Source organism: Rhinopithecus bieti, unplaced genomic scaffold (assembly GCF_001698545.2).
Source record: "Rhinopithecus bieti isolate Rb0 unplaced genomic scaffold, ASM169854v2 scaffold_33652, whole genome shotgun sequence".
Classification (NCBI taxonomy): domain Eukaryota; kingdom Metazoa; phylum Chordata; class Mammalia; order Primates; family Cercopithecidae; genus Rhinopithecus; species Rhinopithecus bieti.
Window position 1 is genome coordinate 4536530 of NW_016814761.1, and position 19824 is coordinate 4556353.

Sequence of the window (19824 nt, forward strand, 5' to 3'; positions counted from 1 at the left end):
AGTCCCTGGCCTGTGCCCGCGGCCGGAGCCAGCGGCTCGTCGGTGACCCGAAGGCCACGAGCGCGTCGCCCGACTTGGCCCCTGACGTCTTCGTCCTGCGGGTGCGGCTGGAGGAGACGGGGGAGATATTCCGCGTGGCAAATTGCCGCGGCGACATGACCGTGCGGGAGCTCAAAGAGGAACTGGACCTGATGGTCGGCATTCCCTTCAACCTCCAGCGGCTCCAATACCTCGACGAAGGTGGCTCCTGCCCTGACCCCTTCCCTGGCCACATGCAAGGGCACCCTATCCACTTCTGAAGCTGGATTCCCAAAGGGAAGCTTGCTTACGTGAGAAACCCCAGATGGCAAAGGAAAGCCCTGAAACCCAGCCACCCTGAAACCCAGATGGAAGGGCCACTTGGGGTCCTGGCCACAGAGGGACTTCCCAATCTCAAACACACGGGATTCAAATTGGACTCCCAATCAAGGCAAACCTTGTCCACATGACCCGAATCCACAAGCAGGTCCTGCCTGGATTGGGCTGCATCTGCCAACCCTGAGCAAATCGTGTCCAAGCCAGGACCCCCCAGAAGCCAGACCCTCAGGCTCCCTATGTCTTCATAAGGAGCACAGGTCCCAAAGCCAATAAGACTTGTCTGAAACAAAGCCTGTCCTCAGCAGACCCCCAAACCCAGGGCAAGCCTGCCCATGTCAGTGCCCCACACTCAAAGCAAACCCCAAGTCCTCCTCCATGCTGGTCTTGAGAACATCAGAACCCCAAATCCTCTAGCCAACCATGTCCACGCAAGCATGCCAAACCTGAAACCCTGCTGACCTCAGGACCCACCAACCCAGAACAAAATTGCCTAACACCGAACCCCAAATCTCCAGGCTAACTATGACTACCTCAGAACCCCAGATCCTCCAGCTACCACATCCACCCCAGGATGCCAGGGCTTGAACAAACTTTAACCACTTCAGGACCCCCAAATCCAGAGCAACCATGCCCAACTGAACCCCAAATCTCCAGACTACCCATGACTACCTCAGAACCCCAGATTTTCCAGCCACTTTTGTCTTGCAAGGACGCCAAATCAAAACAAACCCTGTCCATCTCAGGACCCCAAAATCAAACCAGCCCAAGCCTGAACCCCTAATCTGCAGGCTAACCATGACTCAGAACTCCGGATCCTCCAACCACCGTGTCCAGGCAAAGAGGTCAAAGCTGAAACAAACTCTGTCCACTTTAGGACCCCGCAACCAAGAACAAACCTGGCTAAATCTGAAATCCCAAATTCCCAGACTAATCATGTGACTATTAGAACCCCGAATCCTCCACAACCATGTCCACACAAGGTTGCCAACATCTGAAACAAACGCTGCCCTCCTCAAGACCCCATATAGCTATACGCAAATTCTGCCCAAGTTTGAGCCTCAAATCCTGAAGAACCCTGAATCCCAGAGCAGACTCTACCCACATCGTGACCCTCAGTTGCCCAATTCTGGACCCCCAGTCTCCAACTAACCATTTGTGCATCTGAACCCCAATCCATTAGCCACTTCTGCCTACATAAGGATGACAGTCCAAAATGAACCCTGCCCACATATGGACCCCAAAATTCAAAGCCAACTCTGCTCACATCTGAAAGGCAGTCACCGAGCTCACCGTGACCATACCAGAACCCAAATCCCCTCGAAGTGTCTTCATAAGGGCTCCAAAGAATAAAACTCTGTCCACAACAGGATCCCAAAGCTCGAGTCAAACCCACCCACATCTGAATTCACCCCCAGACATGAAACCATGTCTACATCAGCACTCCAAGTTTGAAGCCGGCCATGTCCATATCAGGAAGTCAGGGTTCAAACCAAACCTTGCCTCCACGAGTACCCCAAAACTCAAAGCAAACTTTTCTTGTATATGTAACCCAAATCCTTCAGCCAACCTTATTTATACCAGAACCCCAAATTCCAGACCAAACCCTTCATATAGCAGGAGCCCAAATTTTGGAGCAGATTTTATCACCATGAAGACCCCCAAATCTCAGGGCAGATGTGCTCTATTCCTTCCCTGCAAATGCCACACTACTTGGGGCTACATCAGATCCCCATATCCCAAAACAAGTCCTGCCCATATGAGGACTCCAAATCCCAGAACAGACCTTTTCACATCAGGACCCCCAAACAGACAGCAAACCTTACTTTAATCAGAACCCAAATCCAGAGTCAACTGCCCTCACAGGAACGTGAGTCTCAAAGCAAATGCCGCTATCCACGTTTGAACCCTGAATACTGGAACTAACCTAGTACATATCAGAACCCCAAATTCCAAGCCGTGTCCTTGTTCACGTCAGGAGCTCAAAGCTAGCCCAGCCGGAATCAGAACCCAGAACCGAAAGTTCCCTGTGACTGAATTAGGACCCCAAGGGCCCCGCTCCAGACAAGTTTCATGTGGTAGATGCCCAGCGGAGGCCAGGCACTCTAGAGCCCATCTCTCCATCAGTCTCCTTCCCTGACCTGAAGGCGTGGCTTTCCCTATCCCGATTCCCTACAATATTTAGGATATGAGAACAGGATCAAAGTTCCTGGCTCCATCATCACCCCACCTGGTTGAAATCAACACAACACACTTCAAGAAAATGAAGATACAGAAAAAATCTCTGAGCTGCTGCACAGAGAATGTGAACAGCTGATATTGCAGAGAGACTGCAGCTGTACTGCAGGGGCTGGGGAGCGATGGAGACAGACAGATCTGAAAGCAGCCTGCCTCCACGGGCTTGGTGCTGCCAGACACTGCCCTTCTGGGCTCAGCTTCCTAATCCATAACCCAGAGCCACCAGCTCTAGAATTCTCAAGAGCCGTTTCCCCCTATGGACAGAAATGACTCAGGAAACTCAAAATGCACAGTGAAGGCCAAAATACCTTCCTTTGCTCTCTTTAAAATAGGTTAAGCATTGTTCATGACGTATTTTCCTATAGGAGTATTTGGAAGATGCTCTTGGGCATTTCTGAGGTTTTATTTGGAAAGAAATGTGTTTCCAGCCTAGTCTGTATTTAACATATTAAAAGTGAGGAGAGTTGTTGAAGGACTTCGTAAGAGTTCCCAAACAAGTAATTTGAAAATTATGTATCGTCAACTACAAATGCCTGGCACCCCTTCTGTTCATTTATTTTCGCTGATGAGCTGTGCTGAGCTATTAATTCAAGAAAGCTAAGAGGGAGCGAGAGAGAGGGGGTGACTTAACACTGATGTCACAGTGCTATCACTCAACAGGCACTTAGCAACTGTTAGAAGCTCGACCTCTCTCTGCTGTTGCAGTCCTTGCCGTGGGTGGTAAACAAGAAAGACAGAAGGTGCTACTCATTATTAGAAGAAATTTGGGCTACTGCCTATAAATCCTCTGAGGCCTCTCCTACCCACCTCAAAATTTGGGGCAGGGGGAGATCAAATGAGATCATGTGTGAAAACCTTGAGATACACAAATCTAAAAGGGGTGAGCACATCCATGGGCCAGGGTTGCCCTTACACGTCTGTCATCAACTTTGATAATTTATTTAGCTGGTGATAATTAGTATTTGTCTAAGTCCAAGGCAGTGGCTGCCTGTTTATAAAAAGAGGATGTACTCCGATTTCTACAGGGGTTGTTCAGCATGTGGGAGTTGTACTCTTGCACGTCTCAGCAAAATACAGCTTTACTCAATATTTTCAAAGTTGTAGGGAGTCAAGTTGTCTTACTTAGACTAATTACCGGTTATCCTCTGTGTCTGAACCACAAATAGGACACTAATGAACAGATTTGCCGATCACTATTGCCTGTTGGCATCTACCATCCTGAGTTTCTGGTAGCAAATTGGTGCTCATAGAGCCAAAAGTGGGAAGCCAGTGGCCCCGGAGGGAGGCAGGTCTGATGCCAGCACTGGGGTGGCTGTTTACAGGCTGTGTGAGCCTCCGTTTGCTCATCAGCAGATGGACATAACAAACCTACCTTGGAGAGCTGTCCTAAGGATGAAAGAATATAGGTACTCAGTCTGGGCACCAAGTAATCACTAAGTACCTAGTACACAAGCACAAAGCAGTCAGTCATGAAACCAGAAAACTCATGAATCCCACTGACTTGGAATGTAGACCGTCTCACCTGGGCAGAGCTGGGACTCGATGTTGGTGGCATTGCTTATAAAGAAAGCATGAGGCCAAAGGAGCTCTGGTACTCCAAGTCCAGATTGGGGTGGATGTCAGCATTAGCTCCTTACATCACATCAGCTCTCAGCTAGGGAGATTGTGTCCCCCAGAGCCCATTTGGCAATGTCTGGAGACTTCTTTTTTTTTCTTTTTTTTTTTGAGACAGGGTTTCATTCTATTGCCCAGGCTGGAATGCAGTGGTGCAGTCTTGGCTCACTGCAGCTCTGCTCAGGTGATCCTCCCACCTCAGCCTCCTGAGTAGCTGGGACCACAGGTGCAAGCCATCAGGCCCAGAAAATTTTTGTATTTTTTGTAGAGACGGGTTTTTGCCATGTTGCCCAGGCTGGTCTCGAACTCCTGGGCTCAGGCAATCTGCCCACCTCAGCCTCCCAAAGTACTGAGATGACAGGTGCGTGCCACTGTGCTGGGCCTGGAGACATTTTTGATTGCCTTGATTTGGTGAACGTGCTGCTAGCATCTAGTGCGTAGAGGCCGGGAAGCTGTGAACACCTGACAATGAGGAGGGGCCCCTGTCACAAGGAGTTACCCAGTCTAAACTGTCAGCAGTGCCAAGGTGGAAAAATCCCTCCCAGGCTTCAATTTGAAAGATCCAACAATTTTTTGTCACTGTCACCTCTTTAGCCAAGTAATGACATTATCCAAGAGTATTTTGGTTTACCCTATATGACTTGTATAAACACATTGTGCTGTGTGTCTAATGACTGGTTACTTCAAGTTTAAGTCATTCTATTTGTAGCGTTTGCCTCATAAAATGACTTTACTGACTCATATGCCTTTTCACAATAGGACAAGTTATAATTACAGAATTTTATAAATCGCTGGCATTGTGATTTTGTTCGGCTTCCATCTGAGCTGAACCAAATTAATTTTCTAAAAAGCATTACCAACAACAGACAGACCCACGCGGCACCATCAAATGAGATTCGTATTCGATATTTCTAAGATTATCTTTGTGGCACTCAAGGTCAGATAATCTCTTAACTTAACCAATGTAGTAGTTTATCTTTAATACGCAATTTTTTAAAAGAAAAAAATGATTCCTGCAGGAGTTTTGATGGATGACACTACCCTGAAGTTCCATGATGTTGTTCCTGGAGGGATTATTTCATTATGTATCTGGCGTCATGACGGATGGACAGAACTTGTTTTGGCGGCTGCGGAAGGGGATCCCAGCAAGGTGTTTTCATGCTTCTTTAAATGGATATTATACGTTACGAAGCAACCGTAAATTGTGGGGGAAAAATTAGTCTTTAATATGGATATCTGAGTAACAGTTTCAGAGCAGGGAAGAGAAAATGATGAGCTGTGTCATAATTACGAAATACTGCACCGAGGGTTTGCCTTCACTCCTTGGGTTTACCATTTTGCTGGGTTTATCAATTTGTGATTTATAACCCACTTATCACCCTGCCCCGCCCCGCCCCGCAAAGGAGTCAAGGCAGCACGTTTCTATTCATGTGTATGAGTGATAAGGTTGGAAATCTAATTTAACACTGAGAGGAGAACTCCAGATAACTGGGAAATGCACAGCTCAGAGCTTGGGGCTGTGGTACAGGCCTCCGCCAGGTGCTGCCTGGTTCCGGGGTGGTGGGAAGTCCCTTGTTCCCAGGGTGAGCGGTGGGCGCTCTGTCCTCCAGGGCTCCTGCTGGCCTCTCAGCTGGGCTCTAGGGGTGGGCAGTGGGGGGCAGGAGGACAGAAACCAGATGTATACCCAACAGGGAAGATGAATCACTGTGACACGAGGGGCAATGCTATATTCTTTGTAGAAAAGAAATTCGGATGGAAAGCTATATGCTCCTGGAGAAGAAGAGACAGAGTTTCTTTGCTGAGAAAGGGGTCAGGGAAGGCTGGGTGTAGCAGGGGCTGGGACTGCCATTCTCGGAAGAGTGAGTGGGCTCGGGGCAGGTGCGGCAGGAGGCAGCCTTGGCAGGGAGGGTGGGCAGGATGGGGCACCCAGGCCTGACACACCTCCTCCCAATCCCTCCCGCTTCTCCTCCTCTGCACGCTCCTCTGCGCCTTCTGTCTCCCTCCCCTTTGTCACCAGCAGTGTGGTCCAGGCTTGGTTTTCTGACTCTTGCTCTGGCTGCAGGGGTCACCTCCCTGTTGTCTGAAGTTGTCAGAATTGCCATCATCCTCATCTCAATTCTGCTTCTCCCATCGCCCCAGTCCTGACTCCCACATCAGGGCAGAGTATCCTCCCCGGGGGAACCCATAGCCTTCCTCCCAGGCTCAAAGACTTAACTTACCACGAGCCGGTTACACGACTGGGCTGTTCACCTATGCGTGTTCAGCTTGCTCTGAAACCTAACAGAGACAATGGGCACACAAATAGATGGGAAGGCCAGAGCTGGTCTCCAAGAGATGCCTGTCACCCTCTGGGAGGCCATTTGTATTGGCTGTTTTCTTTCTCAGTGGCTTCAACCACCTTCCTGTGGACACCCGGCAAAGCTATTTTCTGTCTTCAAAACATCGACAGGAAGACCTTCCTGCGTTCCGAGCCTGACTGATGGCGAATTCGTATTTCCTGAACATATATAAGGCATTAAATTATGGCCTCCCCATCCTATCCTGGGTGTTTCTCAGCTTTTCATGGAGGTTTTACACCTCTCTTTTCCCATCATGAGCCTGAGTTTGACATTCAAGCAGGCCTTCCCCTGAGCATGCCCCATCAGCCATCCAGCAGAATGTAGCCACGCTTTTGAGAATAACTCAAACTCCTCTTATCTTGCCCAGCTATCTTGTCTCGGGCTTACTGAAGATTCCTTCTACCGAACTGCCAATTCAGAACATTTTGAGGGTGAGAAGTGGAAGCAGTGGACGTCTCAGAGGGCGTTTGTGGCGTTGTATGTGGCCTCACACAGAGGTCACTCTGTTGCTGTGCAGTACCTTCTAGAACACGGTAATTCTGGTAGAAAGCTTGCTATATTCATGAGTTGGGATTTTTTGCAGGTAGAAAGGACAGAGTGTCTTGTGTTCCAGGTCCTTCCAGCAGTGGTTTCCTGGACCTGTGTCTTGTCAGCCACCAATCAGGGTCCCCATGGACCACTCGCTCCCTGTCTAGGCAAGTGTCTTCGGGTACGCCAGTCAGAGGCTGCCCTCCTTCTCTTCACCAGGTCTCAAGAAGATTCTTTCTGGTTCAGTGAGGCAGAAATTTCAGGACCCAAGACACCGGGGGCAGCTACAAAGGATTCCTGGTTCGTTTCCAACCAGACATATTGCTGGGAATATTCCCATTCTGTCTGCGTGATTTCCAGCCTCACATGAAATTAGGATGCTGCAACGGTCCAAAATGGTCTAGCCTCTGGCCAGGCACGGTGGCTCACACCTGTAATCTCAGCACTTTGGAAGGCCGAGGTGGGCAGATCACATGAGGTCAGGAGTTCACAACCAGCCTGGCCAACATGGCGAAACCCATCTCTGCTAAAAATACAAAAATTAGGTGGGTGTAGTGGCACGTACCTGTGGTCCCAGCTACTGGGGAAGCTGAGACAGGAGAATACAACAAACACACACACCAAAAAACAAAAACAAAAACAAAGCAAAACAAAAAAACAACTAGAAAAAAACCCCAAAATAGTTCACCCTCCAGCCAGCACAGCTCTGTGGTGGATGGCAGGCTCACCATTCTTCCTTCTCCAAGCCTCGTTATTATTTTCTCTCAAGACATTCATGCTGAACTCTCTTTTCACCCCACCTCCACTTAAGGGCCTCCTTCCTCTCTCTCTCCCTCTCTCTCTGTCTGTCTGGCTCTCTTGATAGATAGAAACAGAAGCCTAAGACAACATTGTCTTCAAATTAAAGAGCTTTACACAACATTCCATAGGTGGAGATGCAGACCACTCAAGAACAATGGAGAACAGCTGTAAGAGCCCAGACCACCAGCTTCCTCGGAAAAAGGGAGAACATGTTATGTGGTGTTTGGTCAATGGTTTGGGCTCAGGAGGGGCCTTTCCCAAGGGTCTCCCGTATCAGCTTGCCTCCAAATTAGACAACACCTTCTTTCCTACCTACAGCCTTGGCTCCAGCCTCTCAGCTCAGTCATTGCTATTTTTCCCACTTACACCGAGCAAGGTGGAAAACATCTTGGATTTCCTGGGCCGGGTGATTGGGCCGTGCATCGGGTGTATAAACCTCTGTGATGGGTAAAGGTTACCTCAACAATATTCTCCTTCCTTCCTTCACTGCCTGTCTGCTCTTTGCTTGTTGTAAAGTGAAATATGGGCTTTGCACAGCCCAGCAGTCCCTTAAGCTCATAAAAAGTCATTTTCACTCTGATGGAACTGTGATGTATTTGAAGGCACCAGTTAAAAAATTACAGCCAGCTTTGCAAAGTTTTCTGTCCTCTGCAGACAGCTGCGGGGGGGAGGTGTCATGGTCGACACTGGTGTTCTAAGAGCCTATTTAAAACTTTACCTCACCAACCAGCCGGAGCTCATAAAAACTGGCTACCGAAATGTCAGCTGAATTTAATTGAATTGCCTTGTTTTCTGTGTCATGATATTTGTTATCCAGAATTTGATTCAATTCAACAATTCCATATTGGACACCTGTCATTAGCCCATCCATCTGCAGGAGGCGGTGAGGAATTTAATCGAAGTGAAATCTGTCCATGAGTCAGGCTGCCCATTGCGTCATTTCCCGAGTGCCTGTCTTCTGCAGGCACTGAGCTACGTGCTCGGGATGAGAACAGCAACGAGCCAGATGTGTGTGTTTTCTGCCCTCCTGGAGTTTATGAGGGGAAGTCAGTAGATTATTACAAATAATTCCATAGTCAATGGCATACACAGTGTTGTGAAGATGTAGAGTGTCTATTGAGCTTATACAGGAGATTTCACGGGGTGGGAGAACTAAGGAAGATTTTCCCAAGGAAAGAAATGAAACCTAAAGGAAGGTCAGAGTTAGCCCAGAATAAAATGAGAATGTTGTGAACGGGCCTGGGGCAGGAGGCAGAGCAGGGTGTATTTTAGGGATGAAGGTGGAAGGTAGGTATAATTGGTGCCTTGGTGGTGGGGTTGGGGAGGAGAGGATGGTAGGAGGGAATGCTGGAACAGTAATGGGAAGGTATGGTGAGAGTGAGCGGGAAAGACCTAGAACATCAACCCACGGGTGGCGGGATGGCAGTGATGGATCTGAGCAGGAGTTTGATATGGGCATACTGGTTACTGCCAGGGGAACAGACTGGAGGCAGGGCAGTGCTGGAGCTGGGCCAGGCAGCAGGACCTCCCTGGGGAGCACTCCCTTCACAGCCCTGGACCCCTCCTGTGTTCCCCCTCCGCATATCTTCCTTCTGGCCAATGTTCTTATTTTACAGGAGCCAGCTGCCTCAGCAGATCCCCCCTGGGCAGGACACCCCTGCATGTGGCTGCAGCGATGGGTCGGTCAGACTGTATAAGCCTTCTGCTCCAGCACGGGGCCTCTATCCATGACAGAGATGCCAAGGGGGAGACCCCCATCTCCATTGCACACCGCCTGAACCACACACAGAGTGAACGGCAGATGTTCCTCCTCCACCAGATAGCAAAGTCAGGGATAAGAGATCTTAATGACTTGGTCGTGAAGAATGCTTTGCAGAGGATCAAGTCTGGGTTTAGGTCTAAGATGATGATGATGACCCCTCATTAGCTCCCGGTGGGAACACTTGCCTGTTGAAGCTGGTTGGGGCAACTTTGCAGAGTTCAATCCCACGGGGGTCCTTGGTGAGCAGGGAGGCAGGAAAACAGGGCAATTAACCTGAATCAGATACGAAATTATCTGTCCTCTTTGCAAATTATTTCGGGAGGGTGTTGATGGCAGGAGGTAAGTCTGCGCTCATTTGATAATCCATTACAGACTGAACAGGTTCTGATGCCAGCCTTTAATTTTAAGCTATTTGTACATTGTACCCAATAGCGCTGCTTAGGGTGATGGGAGCCAATTACCTTCTCTCCCTTCTGGGGACTGTCTAATGCACTGGCATAATAGGAGTAATAACAATAATGATAATAGCACTATTGTTATTGTACAAAACAAGTGCCAGCGAATGTCAGGAGGTCGTGTGTGGTGTGGGCTGTGAATTTCAGTCTGTAAACCTGTGGAACTAAATGCTCCCACAGTTAATGTTCCAGGTTTCCTGAGCCATGTTTGAGGGGTCTGCTTCTTGAGTCAGGGGCAGAAGGGAAGCTGGGTGAGCTTGGCTCTCCAAACACATCCTCCAGAAGGGATGCCTTATTACTCTTGTTGAAAGGTAACGCATTGGCACTAGATGGGGAGGAAAGTGTAAAAGAAGATGAGAAGCAGTCTGGCCACATCTTCTCTTTTGTCTCATCCCCAGGGGTCCATGCAGTCTCCTCTTGCTAGTGTTCTCCTTTTCCTGCCAGCACTGGGATAGCCCTTCCTTCTTTCCTTTGAGCAAACCACCTTGGAGTGTCTATCTCAACTCTCAGGTCTCTGCATTGCGAAACCTTATACCACGCTGCAGGATGTGCTTGGTGCTCCCTCAAGGTCCCAGCCTGCCAAGTGAGCGAGTGAGCTGGGCGTGGGAAACAAGAAGGACAGATAAGGATGGGCAGCGTCTGAAGAGGGCACTGAGACTCGATTCCTGCGGAAATGAAAGGCAGAGGCCGCTAGATCTTTTAGAGCTCTCCAGACCTGGAAATCTGGCTTTTTGAAAGGATCTCTCTTGACTTTTTTTTTTTTTTTTTTTTTTTGAGACGGAGTCTTGCCCTATTGCCCAGGCTGGAGTGCAGTGGTGCCATTGCGGCTCACTGCAACCTCTGCCTCCCAGGTTCAAGTGATTCTCCTGCCTCAGCCTCCTGAGTAGCTGAGATTGCAGGCACCCGCCACCATGCCTGGCTAATTTTGTATTTTAGTAGAGACGGGGTTTCACCATGTTGGCCAGGTTGGTCTCGAACTCCTGACCTCATGATCTGCCCACCTCAGCCTCCCAAAGTGCTGGATTTACAGGCGTGAGCCACCGCACCTGGCCAGATCTCTCTTGATTTTTAAAATTTGGCTTGAATTTTTGAAGAACGTGGTCTGCCACAAAAAGAGTGAGAAGATGCAGGGCACACCCATGTGACTGCCTCTCACTGTCAAACTCCATTTCATGGAGAAACGTGGTAGAATCGATCTAAGTCTCTCTGGAACAATCCAAAACTCTGACGCCACAGTGAGGGAGTAGCCACGGGTCTTGCTGGGTGGCGTATGGGGTCCGCTCTCCCACCTCCCACAGACCATTCATGTTTTTCTAAAGCCCTACCTTCTAAGCATTTTTGGAATCAAAATGTGTGGCAATGGTCTTGTGACCACTGCAGTTTTCCTGGGAGTGGGAAATGGCGCCGTATCCTGGCCCCCCTTTCCCACTTCCATCCCAAGAACTGGAGTCGGCTTTCAAATTAACTGGCTGCACTTCCTGCTGTCATAGCAAGTAAGATCTGTGTTAATGATGTGGTTTTACACTCAGTGTATGTGGCTGTACCCAGCTCAGCACTCTGTTTGACAAATAACAGCCGAGGAAAAAAATACCTCAGCATCAGCTATGTCAAAACTGAGATCTTGTTCTTGGCAGACGTTCTGCAAAGTCAATAGGCAGATATTAAGCAACCCCAACCCAATGGGGCAATCCATTTAGCTAATGAGGTGTTGGGGGGTGATGCAGGCACTCTTTTAACTTAACAAGTGGCATTACTCAGAGTCGTGCATTTGCCAGGAGCTCTGCCCAGCCGCCTTCATTGTTTGGAGAACCAACTGCCTGACTTCTATATGTAAAATTCTGGGGGCAAGCACTCTATCTTCATCTACCTCCAATTCAATTAAACACTTGGCCAGACATTGGGCAAGTCCCAAACTCTTCGTGGTGACATTTTGCTCATTCTGTGGTAGGGTCATCTGAACACTCATAGGTCCTGGGGAGTGCTCCATCCTGTATCACTTACGAAATAAAATGTGTCCAGAACCACAGAAGGATTGAGTTACCATTGGGTGAGACGTTATATTTTGTAGATATTTCATTAAACATTTACTTTGAAGGTTTTTTTTTTTCACATTTTGGGAGACAAAGTTTTTTTTGAGTGTGTAGGGGGTCAATCTCAAACATTTTTGCTGGACCCTGGAGGTGGTCTGGCATGGTGGTCAGGCACATCTCTGCTCTGTCAGGCCATGACATCCAGTTCCTTTGCCTCATCTGGCATCCCCAGGTAGGGCTGGGCTTGCAGTCACAAGAGGGGAAGAGCTGCCTGTGCAGAGGTGGGGACAGAGGTTTTGGGGTCAGCACAGATCTCGGCTTGCATCTTACTGGTTTCCCTCCGAAGATGACTCTGCGGGGCCTTCAGCTGCATGCTGGACTCTTGCCACCATCTCCTCACTCAGTCTCAGACCTGGGGCACTCCCTTGCCTGAAGCGTATTCACTAACCCGGGGGTTCCCAAAGAGCAGGGAGGGCATCTCACTGGTGGCGCCTCAGGGGACTTCAGGTGGTCCCTGACACTATATTAAGTGACACTGAAACACTGGGTGGGAAAGGCAATCCCTTTTGACATTGCTCTCGATCCTTTCCGTATCCACAAGGAGAAAGTTTCCTTTTTGTGCTAGTATGGCTTCGACACCACCCTGACCCTCACCAATCTCCCTCTTAAAAACACATCAGCAGAGCACAGTGTTGTGTTAGGTAGCAGTATTTTGCTGGGATTTAACAGCACTGTCTTGTTTTCAGTGCACTGCAGGCCAGGGTTCTATCCCTTTCTCTCCTCCTTACTAGTTGTGTGACCTTGGACCAAATGGTCACCTCCCAAGAGCCTCAGAGTCTTTATCCGTCACGTGGGCCTCGTCACCAGCATCCCAACCTGGTTTTGCATTGGTGAAAGGAGACTGCCAATGTGGACTGTGCCCTCAAGACCCAAAGCCCTGTCAGCGAGACCCCGAGATGCAGTGGGAGGGGCCTGGGCTTGCAGTCTGGCAGATCCGGTTTAGAATTTTCTTCCACCACAAGTTGTGTGGCATCGGGCTGGGCTATGGCACCTCTCAGAGCATCAGTTTCCTCCTCTGTAATACTCAGGTAATAAAACCTGGCCCCTGTCACTGGAGGGATTAAATGCCTGGCACGGAGCAGACGCTTGAACAATGGTAGCCATTATTATTATTATTATTGCTACAACCACTTAATTTGTTTAAAATATTTACTCACTGGGAATCAATACACTGCCCCCCAGCAGTCCCCATCTCCAGATAGCCTCATGCATTTTCAGCAAACCTTATACAGTAAGAGTCTCTGTCAGAACTAATAATCCCCAAAGTGGGAGATAAATAATTTCCCTGAAGTTTGCTGATTTGGGTGTGAAGTAGAGGGCTTTCTCAGCTACTGGAAAAAAGTGCGTTCTGAACTTGAAACTCTAGGGCCAGTTCTGCAGGAGAGGAAAACAGCTCTAAGGCAAGAGGAAAATTCCAGTCACTGGGCTCTGCCTCCGCAGTGCCGCACTGATTGCAGATGCTTCCAGCAGAGGGCACAGAAACCCATTAACATTTAGACAAACAATCGTGTTTGTGTTCATTGGAAATGTCAGAAACGCCGCAGTCTGCGCCACTTTGAAAACGGGCCTCACATATGGGCTTTTGTGCCTGAACCCCTGGAATTGTCTGCAAAATGTGCATGTCTGTATACATTTTCTGGGGAGAACCTTCATAGCTCTCATTATATCCTGAAAGGATCTGTGGACCACCCGCTTCCCCAAGGTACAAAAACCTGCTCAAATAACAAGGAATTCAACCATAGCAATTGTCAAAGTAAGCAAACCGAAACCGACATAGTACAATGTCACGCTTTACCCATTTGATTGGCTTGCATTACCAATTTACAATTGGAAAAATGATAAATACTCATAACATCTGGGGCTGTGGGGTGTGTGTGTGTGTATGTGTGTGGCGTGCACGTGTGTGCACCTGGGAAACATGTCAGCGCTGCAGAGGGGAGCCTGTCGATTCCCATCTTCCTGCAGGATTGATTGCTATATGACAATACATATTCAGAATGCCCGTGACTTAGCACAGCGGCCTCACTTCTGTAAATCCATCCTACAGAGAGGAACCCCCTGTTAAAAAATGAGACCCTGTTCACAAAATGTTCCGATGACTGCTGTTTATGGTGGCAGAAACCGCCTGTACAAAATGAGACTGGTTCGCCAGATATTCGTGACTGCTGTTCTATGGTGGCAGAAGCCCTGTACAAAATGAAGACTGTTCACCACCAATGTTCATGACTGCTGTGTTATGGTGGCCAGAAACCCCCTGTACAAAATGAGACCTGTTTGCAAATATTCGTCGACTGCCTGGTTTTATGGTCGGCAGAAGCCCCTGGTCACGCAAAATGAGACCTGTTTTGCAACATATTCGTGACTGCTGTTTAGTGCGGCAGAAGCCCCCGCTGTACAGAAATGAGACCTGTTTGCAAATATTCGTGACTCGTGTTTATGGGTGGCAGCCGTGGGCCTGGAAACACTCTACATGCCCACAAGGGGGAGGGATGGTGGCTCATTTTGCAGCTACGACAACATGACTTGATCTGTATGTACAGGCCAGGGGACAGACATGAGGGATATCTGGGATGTGTCATTAAGTGGAAAACAGCAAGTTGCCCAAGAAATGTTATGAGCACGATTTTAAAAAGAGGCAAATCCAGTGTCTATATATGTTTATTTGAGCACGGATAATGATGTCAAAGGTATACCTCCAAACTGTTAGCATTGCTTGCTTCAGAGCAAGAGAACTGTTTTACACAGCCCTGAATTGTTACAACCGGCAAGTCTCCTTTTTGGAGACAGGGTCCCACTCCATCATCTAGGCTGGAGTGCAGTGGTGCAATCACGGCTCATTGCAGACTCGACCTCCTGGGCTCAAGTGATCCTCCCATCTCAGCCTCTTGAGTAGCTGGGACTACAGGAGCGCCCCACCATGCCTGGCTAATTTTTTGTATATACATATTTTAATAGAGACAGGGTTTCATCATGTTGCCAAATTCCTGGGCTCAAGCGATCTGTCCGCCTCAGCCTCCCAAAGTGCTGGGATTATAGGAATAAGCCATCATGCCTGGCCTTTCTTTTATTTTTTATCGTGGCAAAAGACACACAGCATTTATCCTTAGTGACATTTAGTACATTCACAATGTTGTGCAACCATCACACTATTTCCAGAACATTTTCATCATTTCAAAAAGAAACCCCATACCCACTTGCATTCATCCCAGACACCTCCCTCTAGTCCTAGATGACCACCAATCGACTTTCTGTCTATACATTTGCATATTCTGAATATTTCATATAAATCAGATCATACAATATCTGCCCCCCCCCCCCTTTTTTTGAGACAGTCTCACTCTGTCATACAGGCTGGAGTACAGAGGCATGATCTCAGCTCACTGCAACCTCTGCCTCCCGAGTTCAAGCGATTCTCCAGCCTCAGCCTCCTGAGTAGCTGGGACTACAGGCACGTGCCACTGCATCTGGCTAATTTTTGTATTTTTAGTAGAGACCAGGTTTCATCATCTTGGCTAGACTGGTCTTGAACTCCTGACCTCAGGTGATCCACCCACTTCGGCCTTCCAAAGTCCTGGGACTACAGGTGTGAGCCACTGTGCCCAGGCACATGTAGCCTTTTGGACCTGGTTTTTAGTATAACATTTTTGAGGTTCACCCATGTTGTGATATGTCTTAGGACTTCATTCTTTATGGCTGAATGACATTCTATTGTATGAATGTATCACGTTTTGTTTATGCATTTATTAGCTGATAGATATTGCGGTTGCTTCCACCTTGTGGCTATCGTGAATAGTTCTGCTATGAGCATTGGTGTCTAAGGATTTGTTTGAGTTCCTACATTCAACTTTTGGGTGCACATTAGGAGGGGAATTGCTGGGTCACATGGTAATTCTGTGTTTAACAGCATATCTTACTTTTGTAATTAAAAAAAATCAGGCTGTGGAGGCTCACGCCTATAATCCCAACACTTTGGGAAGCCGAGGTGGGAAGAGTGCTTGAGCTCAGGAGTTCAAGACCGGCCTGTGCAATATAGTGAGACCCCATCTCTACAAAAAAAAAAAAAAAAAAAAAAAAAAAAAATTAGCTGGTGGCATGCACCTATAGTTCCAACTACTCAGGAAGCTGAGGCAAGAGGATGGCTTGAGCCGGGGAGGTCAAGGCTGTAGTGAGCTGTGATCACAGCACTTCCCTCCAGCCTAGGTGATGGAGTGAGATCCTGTGTTTAAAAAGTAATAACCAATATAAAAAAGGAATGAAAAGAGAAACCGCTGCCCCCCCATGCCAGGCTGTCTAGAGTGGAGAATTACAACAATCATCAATCATGTGTTGAGTATTTTCCAGGCACCCTGCATGCGTGATCTCATTTGGTCCTTTCAGTGACCCCGGAAGGCGGACGTTCTCAGTCAGTATCACAATCGCATGGGGGCTTTGTTAAAACACAGATTGCTGGGCCCCACATCCCAAGGATGCGAGACTCAGTGTTTGGGACAGGGCCTGAGACTGCCATTTCTGACAAACTCCCTGGGAAGGTGGTGCTGAGCAGCACTGAGCACGTTCTCTTTCATGCCCATTTGTCACGGAGGAAATGGAGGCTCAGAGAAGGTTAGCAACTTGCCCAGCAACACACAGCACCTAGGTGGCAGAGTGAGGATGCCTACCCCTCCGCCGTGGTTTCTAGTCCCTGTCGGGATGAAGCCGAATGTGACTGTTCTGAGCGGCAAAGGTAAAGGTTTTCCACCACCTTTGGGAGGCAGGCAGGGGAGTATTTTGGTTCTGGAGTCAGCTTGTCCAGGAGGCCTTCCTGGAGGCTACGACCTTGGTTACTCCTCCAACTCTCCTCTTTCCCTACTTGTAAAAGGCAGAAGATGCCAGCATTCATTCTCAAAGCATCGACGGCCCTGCCCAGCCACAGTCCAGCTGGGAAAGGCACATTGGGCTGAGCACGGTCAGGCAGTGCAGAGGACAGGATGGACGGGCAGGTATGCACACCCCACGGACACTTCCTCCTGGGCTGCGCCCCAGCCCCAGCGGCCCACAGGACACACCCCAGAGGTGCTGAGCACTTTCCTCCCCTCTGTCTTGGATTCACACAAAGAAAATCCTCCCCGGGCCGGCCGGGGTCGGCTCCCGCCAGGTGGCGCTGTCGAACGCGGTTGCCGCAGGGGCGCGGCCACGGCGGCCTGTAGGTGTCACTGCGAGACCGCTGATCAACTCCCCGAGCGCAGCCTCGCGCGGATGCAGGCGGGCTGTGCGTCCGCCCCGATCCGCCCCACCAGCCGCCACCAGAATTGCAGATCCTGTTGCATTCCCCAGTTTTCTCCTTTCCTGTTAGGCTGTTACACACCAAAGATTTTCCACTCTTGGTACTTTTGTGCTGTGTTGATCTTTGGATAGTAGAGACTGTTTTGAAACACAGGTAACTACGTGGATAGTATTTTCACATGTCATTCATAGTGTAAGAATTAGAGACAAACACGGTCCTCCAGTCCAAAGAGTCTTCCCCGGTGAGGGCGGGGGGCGGGGGGCTAACGAACTATTTTTTTAGGGTCAGGGATAAGAGCTACCCAGCTTTACAGATAAATTCCATTTTTTAAAACTTGTCCTCCTAAAGGGAAGAAAAGTCTAGGACCTTCCTTTCAATCCTAGTGAACATGTTAATTAATATTCACCCAGGAGGGGCTGTAACAAGAACAGCAAGAAGGAATTAGGCTAACCTAGGTATTTCCAAGCCCAAGACCCTCAACATCATTCTCCCCAAGCAAGATGCCAGTCATGTGTCGCTTAAAAGGGGTGCTTTCCGAGAAATGTGTCCTCGGGTAATTCTGCCATTGTGCAAACATCATAGGGAGTACTTACACAAACTAGATGGAAGAGCCCACACACACCTAGGATATGGGGTATAGCCAGTTGCTCCTACTCCATGTTACTTAACCTGTGCAGCATGCTGCTGTATTGAGTGTGCTAGGCCAGGGGTCTCCAACCCCTCGCCACAGAGGGGTATTGTTCTGTTAGGAACCAGGCCACACAGCAGCAGGTGAGCAGCAGGCTAGCAAGGGAAGCTTCATCTGTATTTACAGGCACTCCCCGTCGTGAGCTCCACCTCCTGTCAGATCAGCAGGAGCATTAGATTCTCATAGGAGCGTGAACCCTATTGTGAACTGCTCATGTGAGGGATCTAGGTTGTGTGCTCCTGATGAGAATCTAATGTCCAACGATCTGTCACTGTCTCCCAGCACCCCCAGATGGGACTGTGTAGTTGCAGGAAAACAAGTTCAGGGCTCCCACTGATTCTACATGATGGTGAGCTGTGTAATTATTTCATCATATATAACAATGTAACAATAATAGAAATGAAGTGCACAATAAATGTAATGCGCTTGAATCATCCCAAAACCATCACTCCCCTCTGGTCCATGGAAAAATTGACTTCCACAAGATGGGTCCCTGGTGCCAACAATGTTGGGGACCACTGATGTAGGTGGTTGTAACACAATGGTCAGTCTTTGTATATCTAAACATAGAAAAGGTACAGTAAAACCACAGTATGAAAGATACAGAATGGTGCACCTGTGTAGAGCACAAGCATGAATGGAGTTTGCAGGACCGGACGCTGCTCTGGGTAAGTCAGTGAGAGGGTGGTGAGTGAATGTGAAGGCCGAGGATATCACCGTACACTACTGTAGACTTTATCAACACTGCACACTTAGGTTACACTACATTTGTTTAACAAGTAATTGCACTACAACTGTATGATGGCTATGGCAACAGGCTTTAACTCCATTTAATGGCTTTAGCTCCATTATAATCTTATAGGACCACTGTTGTATATGTGGTCTCTTGTGGACTGAAAGGTCGTTCTAAGGGTATAATCTGTGGCATGCAGGGAAGGGCTGAGATTTAAAATGAGTGAGCACATGTCAGAACTACTATTTGTAAACAAATATCATCAAAGAAGTTCATGATTTACTTCTAACTTTCACCAAACTGCAGTGCATTTTTATTTTTATTTTTTTGAGATAGAGTCTCGCTCTGTCGCCCAGGCTGGAGCACAGTGGTGCAATCTCAGCTCACTGCAACCTCCACCTCCCAGGTTCAAGCAATTCTCCTGCCTTGTTCTCTCTAGTAGCTGAGATTACAGGCACCTGCCACCACGCCCAGCTAATTTTTGTACTTTTAGTAGAGACGAGGTTTCACCATGTTGGCCAGGCTAGTCTCAAACTCCTGACCTCAGGTGAGCCACTCGTCTCGACCTCTCAAAGTGTTGGATTTAAAAAAAAAAAAAAATTCATCAGTCTGGTTTTGCCAGTGCTATAAAGTATCACATTTCAACCTTGTAATGACCCAGCGAGGCATTACGTTTCCCACCCCACAGGTAGAGACAGAGACAGAACCAAAACTCCTGGTTTTGAGGAGAAATGGATCCCTGCCCTGCAGCGTGGAGCTGGACTTCACAGGAAGAGACAAGTGCCCTAGAACGCGGTAGAGTCTCACTCCCACGCACTCGTTCAGCAAATGAACTGTCTGCGCACTTGCGGACTAGTCGGCTCCTCTGGGCACTGGAAAGCTCCCCGGGGCCATCAGAAAATGGTCTAATTGTTCCCACCCCTGCCGTGCACACCTGTGCTGACGTTCCCCCCACCTGC

The 19824-nt window shown here is 48.6% G+C and overlaps 1 protein-coding gene across 1 annotated transcript in view; it reads left to right on the forward strand.

Annotated features, from left to right (window-relative positions):
• Positions 1–9891, forward strand: part of ANKRD60 (ankyrin repeat domain 60) — an 11760-nt gene extending 1869 nt beyond the window's left edge. The window contains exons 2-5 of the mRNA XM_017851963.1: positions 3–240; positions 5226–5356; positions 6913–7078; positions 9491–9891. Of these exons, the coding sequence (XP_017707452.1) occupies positions 3–240; positions 5226–5356; positions 6913–7078; positions 9491–9801 (846 nt within the window). The 3' untranslated portion in view covers positions 9802–9891. The remainder of the gene's footprint in view (positions 1–2; positions 241–5225; positions 5357–6912; positions 7079–9490) is intronic.
• The last annotated feature ends 9933 nt before the right edge of the window (positions 9892–19824 follow it).